At 28.9% G+C, this 16662-nt stretch overlaps 6 protein-coding genes and 1 non-coding gene across 9 annotated transcripts; 4 read left to right on the top strand and 3 right to left on the bottom strand.

Moving 5' to 3' along the window:
* Positions 1-316: 316 nt before the first annotated feature.
* Positions 317-913, top strand: LOC111676762 (28S ribosomal protein S33, mitochondrial). Its single transcript, XM_023437739.2, has 2 exons — positions 317-537; positions 602-913. Exons 1-2 carry the CDS (start codon positions 415-417, stop codon positions 818-820), a joined length of 342 nt encoding a protein of 113 aa, XP_023293507.1. The 5' UTR covers positions 317-414; the 3' UTR covers positions 821-913.
* Positions 914-1116: 203 nt separating this feature from the next.
* LOC111676761 (armadillo repeat-containing protein 7) lies at positions 1117-2135 on the bottom strand. Of its 2 annotated transcripts, none has more exons than XM_046949758.1 (3): positions 1850-2135; positions 1624-1791; positions 1117-1568 (listed from the first exon to the last, which is right to left on the bottom strand). In XM_046949758.1, exons 1-3 carry the CDS (start codon positions 1983-1985, stop codon positions 1252-1254), a joined length of 621 nt encoding a protein of 206 aa, XP_046805714.1. In that variant the 5' UTR covers positions 1986-2135; the 3' UTR covers positions 1117-1251. The 2 variants fall into 2 exon arrangements, with proteins under 2 accessions (XP_046805714.1, XP_023293506.2); XM_023437738.2 differs by having other exon boundaries at positions 1877-2135.
* A 49-nt stretch (positions 2136-2184) lies between these two features.
* LOC111676767 lies at positions 2185-3319 on the bottom strand. The gene has a single exon (XM_023437744.2). The coding sequence runs from the start codon at positions 3175-3177 to the stop codon at positions 2458-2460; it is 720 nt and encodes a 239-aa protein (XP_023293512.2). The 5' UTR covers positions 3178-3319; the 3' UTR covers positions 2185-2457.
* Positions 3320-4048: 729 nt separating this feature from the next.
* Positions 4049-7345, top strand: LOC111676763 (60S ribosomal protein L3). Of its 2 annotated transcripts, XM_023437740.2 has the most exons (6): positions 4051-4199; positions 4454-4646; positions 4866-5034; positions 5710-5845; positions 6209-6598; positions 6873-7345. In XM_023437740.2, exons 1-6 carry the CDS (start codon positions 4197-4199, stop codon positions 7221-7223), a joined length of 1242 nt encoding a protein of 413 aa, XP_023293508.1. In that variant the 5' UTR covers positions 4051-4196; the 3' UTR covers positions 7224-7345. The 2 variants fall into 2 exon arrangements, with proteins under 2 accessions (XP_046804429.1, XP_023293508.1); XM_046948473.1 differs by lacking the exons at positions 5710-5845; positions 6209-6598; positions 6873-7345 and adding an exon at positions 5322-5694 and having other exon boundaries at positions 4049-4199.
* On the top strand, positions 4698-4778 carry LOC111676770. The gene has a single exon (XR_002762541.1). It is a non-coding gene; the product is annotated as a small nucleolar RNA U43 (small nucleolar RNA).
* Positions 7346-7822: 477 nt separating the features above from the next.
* On the bottom strand, positions 7823-8875 carry LOC111676764 (tetratricopeptide repeat protein 1). Its single transcript, XM_023437741.2, has 2 exons — positions 8183-8875; positions 7823-8126 (listed from the first exon to the last, which is right to left on the bottom strand). The coding sequence occupies exons 1-2, from the start codon at positions 8761-8763 to the stop codon at positions 7838-7840; spliced, it is 870 nt and encodes a 289-aa protein (XP_023293509.2). The 5' UTR covers positions 8764-8875; the 3' UTR covers positions 7823-7837.
* A 114-nt stretch (positions 8876-8989) lies between these two features.
* On the top strand, positions 8990-11320 carry LOC111676765 (methionine synthase reductase). The gene is made up of 3 exons (XM_023437742.2): positions 8990-9331; positions 9735-9899; positions 10029-11320. Exons 1-3 carry the CDS (start codon positions 9230-9232, stop codon positions 11133-11135), a joined length of 1374 nt encoding a protein of 457 aa, XP_023293510.2. The 5' UTR covers positions 8990-9229; the 3' UTR covers positions 11136-11320.
* Positions 11321-16662: the final 5342 nt, after the last annotated feature.

The following is a 16662-nucleotide window of genomic DNA, read 5'->3' as shown; positions in this document are numbered from 1 at the left end:
CTTTTTTCCACTTTTTTAAAATTTTTGACTTGTTTCTACAATTTTCGACTTTTCGACTTTTTCCGACTTTTCGACTTTCAGACTTTTCGGCTTTTTTCGACTTTAATTCACAAAGTCGACTTTTCGACTTTTTTCACAGACGATAGTCGAATTATCGACTATCGACAAAAAGTCGATTGTTCGATTATTAGAACCCTAATATAAATTCTATTGCCGAAAAATTACTGTTTAACCTGTTATGGGTTAATAATTAATGTCATAACAACCCTGATTTTAAAACAGCTGATAAATAATTACTAAAACAGAGACGTGAGATAGTTTTTAGTGACATAACCCTAAAATTTACAAAGATTTAATACAAAAAAATACAGTAAAAATTAGAAAATTTTATTAAATTTATAAAACAAAAGAAATATGTCAGCTAACAAATACACAGACTTAGTAAAGCTGGGAACCCAATATGCTAGGCGCATGAATTATTTGTCAAATCGTATATTTGGTGAAGTGGCACGCACAACCAACGATAAATCCATGAAGGTAAGTAAAATTTGGCCGCAACATTATGGGATGTGTATACTAAAGCATTTACACTATTTCTTAGGTAATTCGTATGTTTAGTGAGGAGCCAGTGCATAAACGTGACTATGTAGTGAATTGGTATCCCCGTCATGTAGAAACCCATTTGCTAATGATGAATCTTAGGCAATATGGTTTATTCCGTGATGAGCATCAAGATTTCAAAGAAGAAATGAAACGTTTGCGTAAATTGAGAGGTAAAGCACCACCCAAGAAGGGTGAAGGCAAACGTTCCAAGAAATAAAGTAACACTTATTTTAATCATTAAAACTATCTTTATTTTTATCATGTTTATTATTGTTTAACAATAATAATTTAGCCAGACCTTTAAAAACAATCTGATTATTCTGTTTACATTCATAGGAAACAATAGAAATTTTACGTTCCTGTTGTACTTGTAGAATAAACTCACAATCTATGTCTATGCGACAGGGATTGGGAAATGAAAAGTTTTGTTCAAGTACTATGCTACCAGCACCGGGAAATTGTGTGCCTATAATGCCAGCAACAATGGCATTTAATAGAGCACCATGAACTTTGCGTTTCTCCCTGGGCACCAGTTGCGAGTGTATATAATTAAAGTCTCCTGTTAATTGTGAAAAATCGTCCAAATCTTTTTGTGTGAAACGTTTAATAACTTTCAATTCTGGAACTTTGAATATTGTTTGATGTTGTTTACTCAACCCTCTGGTCATTTGTAGGCAACTGTGTGTTAACTTCAATAAATTCATGGCGTTGTCCAAACTCTGCTATTATTAGGTTGCAAATATTAACAATACGTTGATCTTTTTCGTAAACAGTCTTGAAATGTTGGATTTTTTTTAAAATAGTGGCACATAAAATACAATTTTTAGTTGGTGGCAAGTTGCTTAATAATTGATACAACAACGTCAAACTGTTTAGCACAATATTCAAATTTGTAGTTTTCAATAATAGATTCTTAAGTTTGTAGAAATTATCGGCCTTAATTATATATTTGAGGGCTTGTTTATCTGAAATTTAAGAATTCGTTAGCGTAGTTAATTTGTTGTAAAAGAAATACTTTACCCAAACAAATATTACACAATCCTGCCGAACCGTGTAATTGCAATTTTTCATTAGGCAACTCTAGTAGTTCAAAAAATAATTTTAAAACTTCCGCAGTTTTAAGGTAATCCCAATTAATGGGGTCATAGGCAAAATTAGCTAAATTGGCTGATACTTGTTCTTGAGCTTCTAAAATTGTGAAAAAATTAAATATTAACATTTATTTATAAATAATACCATTCAAAACCATTATTTTGATGTGTTTTCAACTTGCCCACATTAGTAGTGGTGTAATATTCTTCCACTAAATGTTCTATATATTCTTGACGATTTATTCCCTGTTCTGGAGTTTTTCTTTTTAAATAATTATGCGAACTAAACATAGTCAAATATGTTTATTTCAGAAAACTGGCGAAAATGTATACAAATTGTTTTGTTTTTCGATTTACATGTAAAGTTAACAACACTAATTAGCAAAGTTTTCAAGATTTTTTTTGCTAATTTAAATTTTTAGAATAACTCGCTCCTATTAAGATTATTTAGTTTATTTATTAAATTTACAAAATTTCATTAAAAATTTACTAAGGTTTCATTACGAAAGAAAAAATGTCCATCGAAATAATTTTATTAGATTGTGATAAAATTATAAAAATATGTTTAAAATGAAAACATATATTACAGTTATAATAAAGTTTTATAATTGAAGATTTTATTCTAAGAACTTAAGGACTAACAGGAACCCTGCTAATTTTTCCTCTCATATTGAAAACATTTAAAAATTTCAAAAGTAGTCCAAATTAACAGGCAAACTACAAACTTATAGTATTTACTAATAACTAGCATTTATATTTAACTTTAAGGACTCATAGTTTCAAATGATATTACGCCATTAGTTCGTTTTATATTTGCTTTATTTCCCACTGATTTTTGCAACGAATCTAGTGTTTTTTTCGCCACCAGTTGATAAATGGCAGCCATTGTCTCGGTAGCTTTATCCACTGGCAATTGTTGTAATTGCAGTGCTGTTGTTTTACCAAAAGAACTAAATAAATTATCATCCTCGACACTGCCGACACTGTTATTGACTGTTGGCTGAGTTTGTTGCTGTTTTACCGAAGCTAATATGGCATCAAGAGCATTATTAAATTTTATATCTCGAAGAGATTTCCTATCGAGCTTAACAATTTTATGTTTACGTTTACCATTCAAATTGTCTACTTTGTTACGCACTGAAAGAACAGACTGTGTTGCTGTAGGTGACAATGTTGACTTTCTCAATACGACAACCGTGTCTAAAAATTCTAATTCATTGAAATAGAACAGATTGGGTTTGTAATCGATACCATGATCCTTGGATTTTTCCGATTTCTTTTTCTCCGAAACATAAGCCGATCGTAAATTTTTAAGTTTTTTCTTAACTTCGTCCACTTCTTTGTCACATGAGGCCGCTATATCCTGCCAAGCATTTTGTTTGACTTCGTAATTATTGTAATCCTCATGGCTAGTATTCCATAGACACTCGTATTGTCTATATAAACTTATTAAATTACTGATTTCTGTTCTTGTCCAGTCCATTTTTCTTAATATTTAAATAAATGTGTGGCTTTTCTTTGATTTATTTCTTCACTTAACATCTATGTTATAACAGATGGTAAAGCATTGTTCACGTACGTTGAACAAAACAATTGTTTACAAAGAAATAAGGGGAAATTTCTAGTTTTGGAAATTAATATAGATAACAGAACAATGTAAAAATGGAAAAGTAGCAAGCTGACTCTGTTTAAAAAATATTGCCAGATTGTAAAAAACGAAAGTTTACTTTTAATGACATTTTTGTAATATATTTTCAATTAACACAAGTATTTGCAATTTTTAAACATCTTTATTCATTATGTTAAAAATTATATCGATCAAGAGTAGCTTTTTATATTATCATGAATATATGAAATAAAATATATTACACATATTAGGAAAATATTTAAAAGCAAATAGATTTGTCGAAAATTTGTTGAAACAATTTGCAATTTATAAAAGAGCATGTTTCCGACTTAAAAAGTTTTTTTAATCAAGTTTTATCATTTTGAAATTTCTTTTCGAGGTTTCTACTTATAATATTTTCGCACAGGGATCTTTTTTTCACAATTTTTGAAAAGCAATTACACAACAGTTTACATATTATATTATAATATTTTTGATTTGGTAGTTCCGACTGAAAAATATTTTGGAAAAATAATAATACGAATGTGTGAACTTAGTATTATTTTAAACTTTCTGACATTAAAATTGTTTTTTCTTTTTTTTGCATTATTTTATTAACAAATAAATTAAATTTCAATATGTTATTGAATAATATAAAATCCATGCAGCATATATATGTCACAAAGGCAATATGAACTCAATTTTGACAAGCATTTTATATTTTGACAAACAATGTGTGTAACTGCAGGGTATGAAAAATAAATTGCTAGTGGCAACGCTAATTTACTATACAACATTGAAATTCAACTGCAGCTCACTTCAGGAAGAATCCGGCATCCAACTTTCTTTTTGTCTTCGTCGTCTGACAAGTACGGACGTCTATAAGAAACTGAGATATGGTGAGTTAAAAATAATTAAAAGTGATAAAGTGAAATAAAGTTTTAGAAAATTTTGTGTAGTTAAACAAAAAATTTTTGTGTATATAATTAAAAATTAGTTAAAAGCAGTTAATTTTTAAAACTCTTAATTAGTTTTTAATGCAAACGAAAAAAAACACGTGTTAAAAAAATGTCAGCCATATTGTTTTCGACATAACCTTAAAGTTTTTAATATGTACAAAGAAGATTAATTTATTTTTCTTATCTTATTTTAGTCTCATCGTAAATTCTCGGCTCCTCGCCATGGTTCCATGGCCTTCTACCCCAAGAAGCGCTCAGCTCGTCACCGTGGTAAGGTTAAGGCTTTCCCCAAGGATGATGCCAGCAAACCCGTCCATTTGACTTGCTTCTTGGGCTACAAAGCTGGTATGACTCACATTGTTCGTGAGGCCGATCGTCCTGGTTCAAGTGAGTATTATCTAAAAAAAAGAAAAATTATTGGCAATGTATAAAATTACTGTGATGAGGAACAGTTAATTTATTATGGTTAGAACAAAAATGATTTCTATGATTATAAAGTAACTAGGGCGGACTGATGTTATTTTTATACAAAAGCCATAATTTGAAAATAGAAATTGTTATAAACGTCCAATCTATAACATATTTGCTTTTCTACGATATTTTCAGAGGTGAACAAGAAGGAGGTCGTAGAAGCTGTAACCGTCTTGGAAACCCCACCCATGATTGTCGTTGGTGCCGTTGGTTACATTGAAACTCCCTTCGGTCTTCGTGCCTTGGTCAATGTCTGGGCTCAACATTTATCCGAAGAATGCCGTCGTCGTTTTTACAAGAACTGGTAAGTTTGTTGTTTATTCCCTCTTTTTGTTTGCACTTTAAAGACCACGTGGTGTAGCATTCTCTTTGTGGATGAAAACACATTTATTAAAATCTTTTTTTCTTAATGATGATAGATGGTATCTGAGAGCTTCTTATGAGGATATTATATTTTTTACCGTCTCTGTTGCCTTCCTTCTGATCGCAAAAAAAGTTTTAAAAAATGTGTTGAGAATAGTAGTAGTGGTCATTAAAATGATTTGAGATTTTTTTGTTTATAATTTACTTAATTTGATGTAAAATATAAAGTTCTTGGATCAGCTTGCTGAGAGAGCTTTTAAAATCTCCTTTGGTCGTGTGAGCTCAAATGATGAAACCTAAGAACTTTCCGCAAGGAAGTTTATAAGGATTAATGAATTATTTGCCAGTGAGCACGACGGGAAGTTGTAATCTCCGCTCACTTATACGTGATGAGGTTCTCTTCCTTTTGTTTATTTTAAAACAGCTATGAAATTGTGTTTCTGGCCTTAAAAACCAATGGAGCTAAATATTTTATTAGAGGAACTGAATTTCTCAAAATGTTGACTACACATACACTCACGTAACGCGTCGTCTTCAAAATATACGCTGAACTAAGAAAACGCTTTAACAGTTAATGAGTTTAAAACTAAAAGCAAGATTTCATTGTTATAATCAGGTACAAATCTGAAAGAAAAGCTTTCACCAAGTCCAGCAAGAAATGGAATGATGATTTGGGCAAGAAGAGCATTGAAAACGATTTCCGTAAGATGCTCCGTTACTGCAAGGTCATCCGCGTTATTGCTCACACTCAGGTAATTATAAGATTTATTTTTTTATATATTTTTGTATTGTAAACGCGACGTCCTTGGTCTCTGGCGCCGAGTACTGCTATAGAGCTTTCGGGTTTGGTGGCGGTGCAAAGTGTAGGAGTTCCTAAAAGGCGGTCTTGCTGGGATGTTCAATGCCCGGTTATATAACCGCAACGTCGCAGATTAAATTGCCCTTCGGGTGGCGATTTTTGATATATTCCACTAACTGTACGTAGTCGCTCAGGCAGTGATCGTACAGTTAAACCATATCACAAACAGTCCCATATTCACTTGAAATCTGGAGTATTTATATGTACTTTATATCCAAATCTAATAGTCATTTTATTTATCTTTTCCTTTCTTTAGATCCGTTTGATCAAGCAACGCCAAAAGAAGGCTCATGTTATGGAAATCCAATTGAACGGTGGTTCCATTGAAGATAAGGTTAAGTGGGTTAAGGAACATTTGGAAAAGCCCATCCCCGTCAGCAATGTCTTCGGCCAAGACGAAATGATCGATTGCATTGGTGTTACCAAGGGTAAAGGTTTCAAGGGTGTCACTTCCCGTTGGCACACCAAGAAATTGCCCCGCAAGACTCACAAGGGTTTGCGTAAGGTTGCCTGTATTGGTGCCTGGCATCCTTCTCGTGTGTCCACCACTGTGGCACGTGCCGGTCAAAAGGGTTATCACCACCGTACCGAAATCAACAAGAAGATCTACCGCATTGGTGCAGGTATCCACACCATGGATGGCAAGGTAATTATTACTTTTTTATGTTTGTTGCTTCCAAGCATATTGTTAGTTTTAGCATGATTTGGCTTCTATAGTTTTATCATGTTATATTAACGATTGCTTTTTCTTTTGCTATGATGATAACTTCATTAAGTACCGACATCAAACAATAAAACTTTTTTGATTAACACATGATATATAAAATGATAGGACTGATTATTTATATATAAACATATAATTAATTTTATTGGTTTTATTTAAAATACTAATTTGTGTTTTCTTCTTGTTCTTTTTGTAGGTTATCAAGAACAACGCCTCCACTGAGTACGATTTGACCGACAAGGCCATCACCCCCATGGGTGGTTTCCCTCATTATGGTGAAGTAACTAACGATTTCGTCATGATCAAGGGCTGCTGTATCGGTTCCAAGAAACGTGTCCTTACCTTGCGTAAGACTTTGTTGAAACACACCAAGCGTTCTGCTTTGGAACAAATCAAACTCAAGTTCATCGATACCTCCTCCAAAATGGGTCATGGTCGTTTCCAAACCCCTGCCGACAAATTGGCCTTCATGGGTCCCCTCAAGAAGGATCGCATCAAGGAAGAACAAGCCGCCACCACCAGCGCTGCTGCTACCACTTCTGCTTAAATTATTTTCTAATTTCATACATATTTGTTTTTATGTAGTTTGGAGATTTGTTTTTTCCATATAGAACATCTTGTATGGCAAAGAATAAAAAAAACTAAAAAAAAAAATAATTAAGTAAATCACTGAAATTTCTTTTATTTAAACTGTGATAGTAAATTATTTAGTTTTATTATATATCATTAGTATAGTTTTTAGATAGAAATAAATTGTTCATAATTTTAATTACAAAAAATTAAATTTGTTGAATTTGGCTTCCATTTTAATAGACTATCATCGTCTAGGTTCCGAAGGATATCTAAACTATACATTCATATAAACTAATAATATCTAACCACTTGGTCGGCCTTAACTTCTGACATTGGTCCTCCAATAGAGGGGACAGTCACCGCCAGGCAAAACTTCGTTGTTTTAACAAAGCAATCTAACAAATAATTCAGAACACGATAGTTTAAAAACGATCAAGCGGCGTTTAATTCATGAATATTTTTACTTCCATTTCATTTATTTTACAACTATATTTTTAAGATTTTACTTTAAAAATAAACTTAAGTTAGATTATGTTTAAACAGGTAGGTATTACAACGTAGTAGTAATTATTATTATTTAACAATTATCTAGCTATTATTTTGGTTAAAATTAATTGAGTATGAACCAGTATTGGGATCTTTTTGCATTTGGAAATTTGAAGTAGATAAACCAAATGGTTTTAATATCATATTTCCCAAATCTTTTAATTTTTCCATCATTTCCGCTTTTAAACGTTCGTTGCGTTCTTCTATAATAGGCGGTAAACGAACCATAGCTTCACGCGCCTCATTTTGACCAGGATCCAGCTCGTAAACACTTTTATAGTCCGCTAAAGCTTCATCTAACTTGTCTTCATGTTCGTAAAGTTTAGCACGTCTAAAAAGACACATGAATGTGTAGGTTGTATCGAAAATTATTTTTTAAAATCTTACCTTAACAAAGCACGAACATATTCTGGCCATAGTTCTATTGCTTTACTGCAATCATCAATGGCAGTTTTTTTCGAATCCAATTTAATTTTTGCAGCAGCCCTGTTGCCGAACAATACTGCCCTCTCTTTTGTGGCCTTAAGGGGACATATTTTTAAAGCTTCCGTATACATGTCTATAGCTTCTTCAGCTTGATTGTTTTTAAATAGTTCGTTGGCTTGTAATTTCATTTTATCAGCCTTTTCTTTGTTAGCTTCTAACTCCTCTGGTGTCATAGATTTTTCCTTTTCTGCCAATTCATTTTCGTCAATTTCTTCATGCAGATATTCAGGAGCAGATTCGGATTCAGTTTTTTCCGTACCACTACCACTGGCAATATTGTCTGATTTGTCTTCGTCATCTAGCTTTAAATTTGTTTGTTGTTTTATTATTTCCTCAACAATTTCTGCATTGGAAGTTTTGGTTTCGCCTGATGCCGCTGTTGTTGAGGGGTTTGTGCTGCCAGAATTTGTTAATGACGACTCATCGCTTACGGCATCTTGAAATTCTTCATCACTATCAACAATTTCAGTAATTTCTGGCATTTTTTCAGTACTATATTGGTAATTATTGTATAAAATGAATCAGTAAGAACAAAATTTTATTTTTTCCAATTGTATTAGTCGCACTTTTGACAAATTAGTGATGGCATTTATCAGTGGGTGTTATTCTAGAAGTAATCGATGACAATGAAATAAATAAACAAAAAAGTGACATCTCAAATGAGTTTGAAGGTTTTTTATTAGTAGCAAATCTACTTGGAAATGAATGGAAATAATGCCATTGTTTAAATATAAATAAAAGGATTAATTTGAAAAGTATACTTTCTCATTAAAATAATATTTTTATTTTAATAATTAATTGTGTTTAATGTCTGTAAACATTTTTCGGATTATAATACAGCGATTTTAATTAATTATTGACAACACTCATTGTCTGAGTCAGAAATCGTACACGTTTTTTTGTATGTAAATAAAAATCAAACAATTAAAGATATTTGAACTCAAAACAATGGTAGACACTATTAAATTGTCTGATTTTATATTGGATAAATATACGGAAGCCAAAGTTCCCGAACTAACAATTGATATAATATATGGGAGTGAAATACAGGTATGTAAATAAGTTCGTACAAATATAACCATTTTGAAATATCTATCTATCTATCTATCTATCTATCTATCTATCTATCTATCTATCTATCTATCTATCTATTAACTATCTATTTAACTATATATCTATCTATTTATATATCTATTTATCTATCTATCTATCTATCTATCTATCTATCTATCTATCTATCTATCTATCTATCTATCTATCTATCTATCTATCTATCTATCTATCTATCTATCAATCTATCAATCTATCAATCTATCAATCTATCAATCAATCAATCTATCTATCTATCTATCTATCTATCTATCTATCTATCTATCTATCTATCTATCTATCTATCTATCTATCTGTCTATCTGTTTGTTTCATTTTACATTATGTATCTGTTATGTTTGTAGCTATTGGGAAGTCAAAATGGGCAAGAGAAATGCAAAGACTGTATATGGCCGTTTTCACGTTCTCCTTTAAAAAATGTAGCTATTAAACATTCCCAAATGTTATTAGAATCTGCCAATAATACCATACATACAAAGGATATTCGCGAGATAATACTGGATATAAACGTTAGTTTTTTTATTATTAAATAAATAAATAAATAAATAAATAAATAAATAAATAAATAAATAAATAAATAAATAAATAAATAAATAAATAAATAATAAATTAAGAAATATTAATGATTTTACTTACAGGATTTAAAGGAATTTGAATGGCAACCAGGTGACACTATTGCCATATTACCCACCAATACAAAAGAGAGTTGCGATGAATTATTGCATCTTCTAAATTTGGAAAACAAAGCCGACACGATCTGTTCTGTTGAAATTTCAAAATTATGTACGAAGAAATCTGCTAAAGTTCCCACATTTATACCTAAAACAACAACGCCACGTGAAATTTTAAGAGATTGTCTGAATTTAAAAACCATATTAAAAAAGACTTTCATACGAAGTTTGGCCGAATTTTGTACGGACACTGAAGAGATCCAATTTCTAAAAAGTCTGTCCTCAAAGGAAGGAACTGCATTTTATAATACACTTGTAATGGAAAAAGGTTTAACTTTAAGCGATTTGCTCAAATTTTGTCCTTCATGTAAACCTCCATTTAGTTTAATTGTTGAGCATTTGTCAAGACTTTTACCCAGGCCATACTCTATAGTAAACAGTCCATTTAAATCTAGGGAAGAAATAAAAATAATTTTTTCCATTCTAAAAACAATACCAGGTGTTACAACGAAGATGTTGGAAGAAAAGTGTACGAATGAATTTGCTTCAGTTTTGATGTATTTAAGAGAACCTAATTATTTTCGTTATACCGAAGAAAATTATGAACAAAATCAAATTTTAATAGCAATTGGTACTGGACTGGCACCATTTTTGGGTTTCCTGCAGCATAAAGAACATCTGATGCTAAAAGAGAATAAAACTAATCCCGGTACAACTTGGCTTTTTGTAGGTGCAACCAGTGAGCAAGCCATTTTACAGCGTGACCAATTACTACAATGGCAATCGTATAATGTACTTAATAATTTGTCAGAATCATATTCCCGTATACCAACTGGTCGTTATCAATACGTACAAGAATCTTTAGAATCGAATGCTCAGGAACTAGTAGAATTACTAATGAAACCAGATACAATTATATACTTATGTGCTGATGGTGGAGAAATTTCTAAATCTATCGAAAAATCATTACAAAATATCTTGTCCAAACAGTTGACTATAAGTGCGGAAGAATCAATAGCAATGATGAAAGATTTTAAGGTGAAACGGAAATACAGAGAAGATATATGGTTGTAAGTTGATAATTTTTATAAGGAATTAAACTGTGATATCACATGAAGTTCATCTTTCAAATTGTTTTAATATATGTTTACCTTCCGGGTATTTCGATGCTTTTCTTTATATATTAAGTGAAAAATCGAGTGTAATTGTTTAATAAAACTTAATACGAAATAAAGAAAAATTGCAATAAAACAAAGAACAACAAATTGTTTTATTTTGTATATTTCTATATAACTTTCTGCATATATTTATATATCTGTCTATCTATCTATCTATCTATCTATCTATCTATCTATCTATCTATCTATCTATCTATCTATCTATCTATCTATCTATCTATCTATCTATCTATCTATCTATCTATCTATCTATATATCATCTATCTATCTATCTATCTATATATCATCTATCTATCTACCTATCTCTCTATCTATCTATCTATCTATCTATCTATCTATCTATCTATCTATCTATCTATCTATCTATCTATCTATCTATCTATCTATCTATCTATCTATCTATCTATCTATCTATCTATCTATCTATCTATACATATACCTAACTATCCATCTATCTATCTGTCTAACTAACTATCTATCTTGCAGACATTTCATAATTGATTTATAACACCTTGAGGTGATTTTAATGTTTAAGAAAAAAATTAACAATTTTTAAATGAAATTAAATAAAAAATAAACAATATTCATTTAAAAATAACGAATATATTTAACAAAAATATTGTGCTTTAACTTATAAATTTAATGTTAAAATAATGTATATTTTATTGGGTATTAAAAATATAAAAAAATTAAATAATATTAAATAAAAATATACAATTTATATGTAAATATATGTATATATATCAGTGTAATTGAATACATATGTATAAGTATGTAATAAAATTTTTAAGAAAGAAAAACTCTAGACGGTAATTTTATATAAATTGTTTTATTACTTTTTGTTTCAAAACTCATTTTTGTTTTCATTAAGATTATACTATACATAAGTAAAATATATAAACGGAATATATTTTGTAATACAGACAGTTTTCATGTAACAGGCTTTTAAGTTTGTTTTTAATTATTTTATTATTATTATTATTTTTTTTATAATAATAATTATTCTCTACATTCAAAGATATGACCATTAAAAATTGTAATTTATGTATAAAAATGGAGTTTTATAATTGTTTTTTTTTTTTTTTTTTTAATACAGGTGGTTATTTTAAAATGTTTGTTTTTTTAACTAATTAATTAAACAATTTTAATTAAATTTGAAGGTTTGGTTATTTATTTTTTTGTTTTATTTAAGTTTTCGTTAAGAATATCAGTAAAACAATACTGGGTATTTGTAGAAATTTATTTCGTTGCTAATACATGGAAAAAAAACTTTAGTTTTTTATTGGTTTTCTTTTTGTTTTTAATGTAAAAAATTTTTTGTTTTTTTAGAATTAATTTTACTATATATTACATATATTTATTTAAAAAAAAAATATTTTAATATTGTTGTAAAAGGTTTTTTCGAATAACTACAATACATTATTATTGAATAAAGCCAAAAATGCAAAAATTTTGTATTATTTAAATTAGTTTCTTTTTACAGGGCACTTAAAAATTTGTTTTAAATTCTAAAAATTAATTGAAAGTATTTAAAACTTCTTTCTTTTAAATTTTTTTTATTTTAAATATTTTAATATTTTAACTAGGTATACATATTTTTTTTGTAAAAAAAAACTTGGCATTTTATTTAGGTTTTCAAGAGAAATTTGTGCGCAAAATGTTTGCTACCATTTTGTTTTTTTTAGATATTTTTTTTTTAATTTAAGCATATTTTTTATTAATATTAATAATATAGATTTTTATTTAGTTTATAATAATTTACAGCATTTATCATATGTATTGAATTAAGAGGGGGAGAAAGATGTACAGTCTACTTTTCATTTGATATTTCTTATAATAAAAATATTTATTATATTAAATTTAACTAATACATACCAAATATGTATTGTTTTTTTGCAAATAATTTATAATTTGCTTTATTTTTTTCAATCTGTGGAAAACACTTATATAAACTTGCTTTGGGAACATTTTATTTTCTGTTGTTGTATTTAGAATCGTTGTTTTAGAATTTCCATTTATAAAATGACACGAACCTTAATATTTATAATTTACTTAATAATGTTTAAGTTTGTTTCTTTATCTTGTAGTTTTTAAAAAAAAGTAATAAGAAAGCAAGTTTATATAAATATTCTCAAAGTTTACTATTTATTGGAAAATTTATTTAGTTTTTTTAATTTATTATGAATTTATGTACTTCTAGAGTGCCATAGTTTTAAATTAGGAAATAATTAAATCATTTCGTTTTCTTTTAAAAATCTCTATTTTGGTTATGGTTTTAAAAAGGATTTAAACAAAATTATTTTGGGAAAATACAATTACATAGCAATGGTTTAATTTCAAAAATACTTGCTCTCATATTTAAAGTTATTAAAAAACTATAAATGTTTAAATTTATTAAATTAAATTGATTCAAACATTTTTAATAAATCTTTAGATATTGCACGGAAATGCTGTTATACCAGCGGCCTAGGTATAGACTGTTTCCAGTAAAGACTGTAGGCTAGAAATTTAATCAATTAAACCTTCATAAACTTTTGACCGAAAAAATGTTTAATAAACCTTTAGATATTGCACTGAAAATGCTGTTTTACCAGCGGCCTAGGTATAGAACGTCTCCAGTGAAGACTGTAGACTAGACATGACTATAGACCAGACTATAAACATGACCATAGACTATATACTAGACTACACACTTGTATATAAACGAAACTATACACTAGACTACAGACAAAACTATAGGCTAGACTATAGAATAAGCTAAACTATTGACCAGACTATAAACAAGAATACAGACATTATTATAAACAAGACCATAGACTATATACTAGACTACAGACTTGTATATAAACACTAGACTATAGACAAAACTATAGGCTAGACTATTACGCTATACTACAGACATATCTAATTCCCGCTACAATTGGATCTAAGCTCCGAAATGAACCGAGTTTTAGTCGGCCAAAAATTGTCAACACCGTGACAGCTGTATCAATCGAAAGTTGTTTCCCCAGGATAGAACTATCGGCCACAGTCGAACTGTTACAAAAACAGACTTTTCTATGGACTAGAGTATAAACTGTACTATAGACTTGACTATAGAAGATGTTATAGGCAAGGCCAAAGACGCAACTGGCTTTAGACTATAGATTAAACTATAGACTTTACTATAGTTTAGACAAAACTACAAACTAGACTATAAACTAGTCTATAGTCTATAACATAGACCAAACTATATAGACAATGTTACAGACTAGATCAAAGTAAAATACAGTCTATATAGACTATAGATTACACTACAGACTAGACTATAGACTACATTATAGAGTAGACTATAGAGTAGACTTTTAACTAGACTATAGATGAGACTTTAAAGTAGACTTTAGTCTAGACTATAGATTAGACTATAGACTAGACTATAGAGTAGATTTTAGACTAGACTATAGACTAGACTATAAACTATATAGAGTAGACTATAGAGTAGACTTTTAACTAGACTATAGATTAGACTTTAAAGTAGACTTTAGTCTAGACTATAGATTAGACTAGACTATAGAGTAGATTTTAGACTAGACTATAGACTAGACTATAAACTATACTATAAAGTACACTTTAAACTAGACTATAGACTAGACTATAAACTAGTCTACAAATAAATATACAGACTAGACTATAGACAATAGCTATTGAATATAATGCAGACAGGACAGGCTAGACTACCACTTTCCAGCAAAAAGTCTTCAAATATTGGTAATGAGTAATCTAGATAATGTAGTTATTTAATACATTACCTGGTAATGTATTATTACATTTTTTTAAATGGGACTTATAGCCAATTATCTAGAGAATTAGTCCAATTATCTAAGGCTACTATCCAACATTTGTGGTTGGAATTATATTTGATATCTATTCCAAAAAGTACTATAAAATAACCTGTTAATGGAGCACTGAGTAAGCGGAAAGACTAATAAATTCAAAAAATAACTGTACAGCCACGTTTAAGCCCGTTGAAAGTTTGGGTAAGCACTTTTGTAATCAGTTATTTTTTTAAACCTCATCGAACAAAAATATCTAGTTATTCACCTGAAAAGTAAGTACTTTCACATTGCTTCAATATTACTTGCCTATTTATCGGGTAAGTAAAGTTTTTGCTGGGTTAGTCTTATATATAGACTAGTCTATCGTATAATCTAAATTGTAGTGTACATTATAGTCTATATTATAATCTAAAGTCTAAATTTCTCATAGATTTTAAAAACTTATGTAATTCTAGGCAAAACGGAAGATCACCTATAGTTCCCACGACAATTGGTTCTTCGCACCGAAACGACTCGAAGTTCAACAAACAAGGATTGTCAACCCAGCAACACCGACTTTACACGTGTCGCTGCTACACCAACAACATCACCTATAGTCTTTATCCTAGACCATCAAATTAAAACAGCAATGACTGTTAAGTTTGATGAAAACTAGGAATGTTCATAAACAATTCAATGATGCAATTGTTGGAAACAATTTTAAACAAATTCATTTTCTTAAAAACCTTATAATAGAGTATTAAGACAAGGTAGACGTCATAAACTGAGTTCTTCAGAGGCTGTCGGGAGGCTTCAAATGTTTGAGCTAATTGAAAAAAATTTAAAGAAAATTTTCACAATTTTAAAGGGCCTGTTTTGTTTTAATAATTTTATGTTTTAAATATTTTCTTTTTATTATTAAACAATTTAATATATTGCAACTATTTCTATGTTGTTTGTATTTTCCACAATATAAAATTAAAAATTTTTTTTAAAATATGTATGTATGTATTTGTGATGTGGTTAATGTTTTATTTTTATATAAATAGTTTGTTTCTTTATGTAGTTTATGTTAGTGTTTTTTTTTTTTTTTTTTTTAGTTAAGATTCTAAAGACCTAATGGCACTTTTATATTAATATTATTATGTTTTTTTTATTTTCAATTTTTTAATTTTTGGTAAATTTTTTTTATTAATTAATTTTAGAAAGATTGCATCAAAATTTTACATTAATTGTGAAAATAAAACAAACTGTTACTAAATACTAGAGTAAGAACAAAAAAAAAGAAAATTGCAAAAAAAACTTGGTTTAAAATCGCTTAAATCACATTTTTTTTTAAATAATTATAAAAAGAAAAACTTAATATTTTGTTTAAATCTTAATAAATACGTATTTTTTTAAACTACATATTTTGCTCAGTAATAATAATTGTTTATGTTTTTTTAAATTTTCATTATGCATTCGTTATTTTGCTGTATATTTTAAAATATACATTCAATACATATAAATTATATTAAAATTTAAATAAAATTTTGGCAATATTTATTATTATTTTTTTGTTAATATTTTGTTGTCACTAATAATATAATAAAACATATTATTATAATTTTCTTTTTGTTGTATAGATTA

Source organism: Lucilia cuprina, chromosome 4 (genome assembly GCF_022045245.1).
Source record: "Lucilia cuprina isolate Lc7/37 chromosome 4, ASM2204524v1, whole genome shotgun sequence".
Classification (NCBI taxonomy): Eukaryota; Metazoa; Arthropoda; class Insecta; order Diptera; family Calliphoridae; genus Lucilia; species Lucilia cuprina.
Note: the sequence above shows the minus strand (reverse complement) of the source record. Positions and strands in the feature narration are given on the sequence as shown.

What these genes read in the sequence shown, in the direction of transcription:
- LOC111676762 (XM_023437739.2), top strand. Translation starts at nt 415, where the DNA reads ATGTCAGCTAACAAATACACAGACTTAGTAAAGCTGGGAACCCAATAT. An exon ending in CCAACGATAAATCCATGAAG is followed by an intron (nt 538 to 601) that starts GTAAGTAAAATT and finishes ACTATTTCTTAG; the next exon opens with GTAATTCGTATGTTTAGTGA.
- LOC111676761 (XM_046949758.1), bottom strand. Translation starts at nt 1,985, where the DNA reads ATGTTTAGTTCGCATAATTATTTAAAAAGAAAAACTCCAGAACAGGGA. An exon ending in GAAAACACATCAAAATAATG is followed by an intron (nt 1,792 to 1,849) that starts GTTTTGAATGGT and finishes TCACAATTTTAG; the next exon opens with AAGCTCAAGAACAAGTATCA. An exon ending in ATTGTGTAATATTTGTTTGG is followed by an intron (nt 1,569 to 1,623) that starts GTAAAGTATTTC and finishes CTTAAATTTCAG; the next exon opens with ATAAACAAGCCCTCAAATAT.
- LOC111676767 (XM_023437744.2), bottom strand. Translation starts at nt 3,177, where the DNA reads ATGGACTGGACAAGAACAGAAATCAGTAATTTAATAAGTTTATATAGA.
- LOC111676763 (XM_023437740.2), top strand. An exon ending in GGCCGATCGTCCTGGTTCAA is followed by an intron (nt 4,647 to 4,865) that starts GTGAGTATTATC and finishes CGATATTTTCAG; the next exon opens with AGGTGAACAAGAAGGAGGTC. An exon ending in CGTCGTTTTTACAAGAACTG is followed by an intron (nt 5,035 to 5,709) that starts GTAAGTTTGTTG and finishes TGTTATAATCAG; the next exon opens with GTACAAATCTGAAAGAAAAG.
- LOC111676764 (XM_023437741.2), bottom strand. Translation starts at nt 8,763, where the DNA reads ATGCCAGAAATTACTGAAATTGTTGATAGTGATGAAGAATTTCAAGAT. An exon ending in TATGTTCGTGCTTTGTTAAG is followed by an intron (nt 8,127 to 8,182) that starts GTAAGATTTTAA and finishes GTGTCTTTTTAG; the next exon opens with ACGTGCTAAACTTTACGAAC.
- LOC111676765 (XM_023437742.2), top strand. Translation starts at nt 9,230, where the DNA reads ATGGTAGACACTATTAAATTGTCTGATTTTATATTGGATAAATATACG. An exon ending in TATATGGGAGTGAAATACAG is followed by an intron (nt 9,332 to 9,734) that starts GTATGTAAATAA and finishes TTATGTTTGTAG; the next exon opens with CTATTGGGAAGTCAAAATGG. An exon ending in AGATAATACTGGATATAAAC is followed by an intron (nt 9,900 to 10,028) that starts GTTAGTTTTTTT and finishes TTTTACTTACAG; the next exon opens with GATTTAAAGGAATTTGAATG.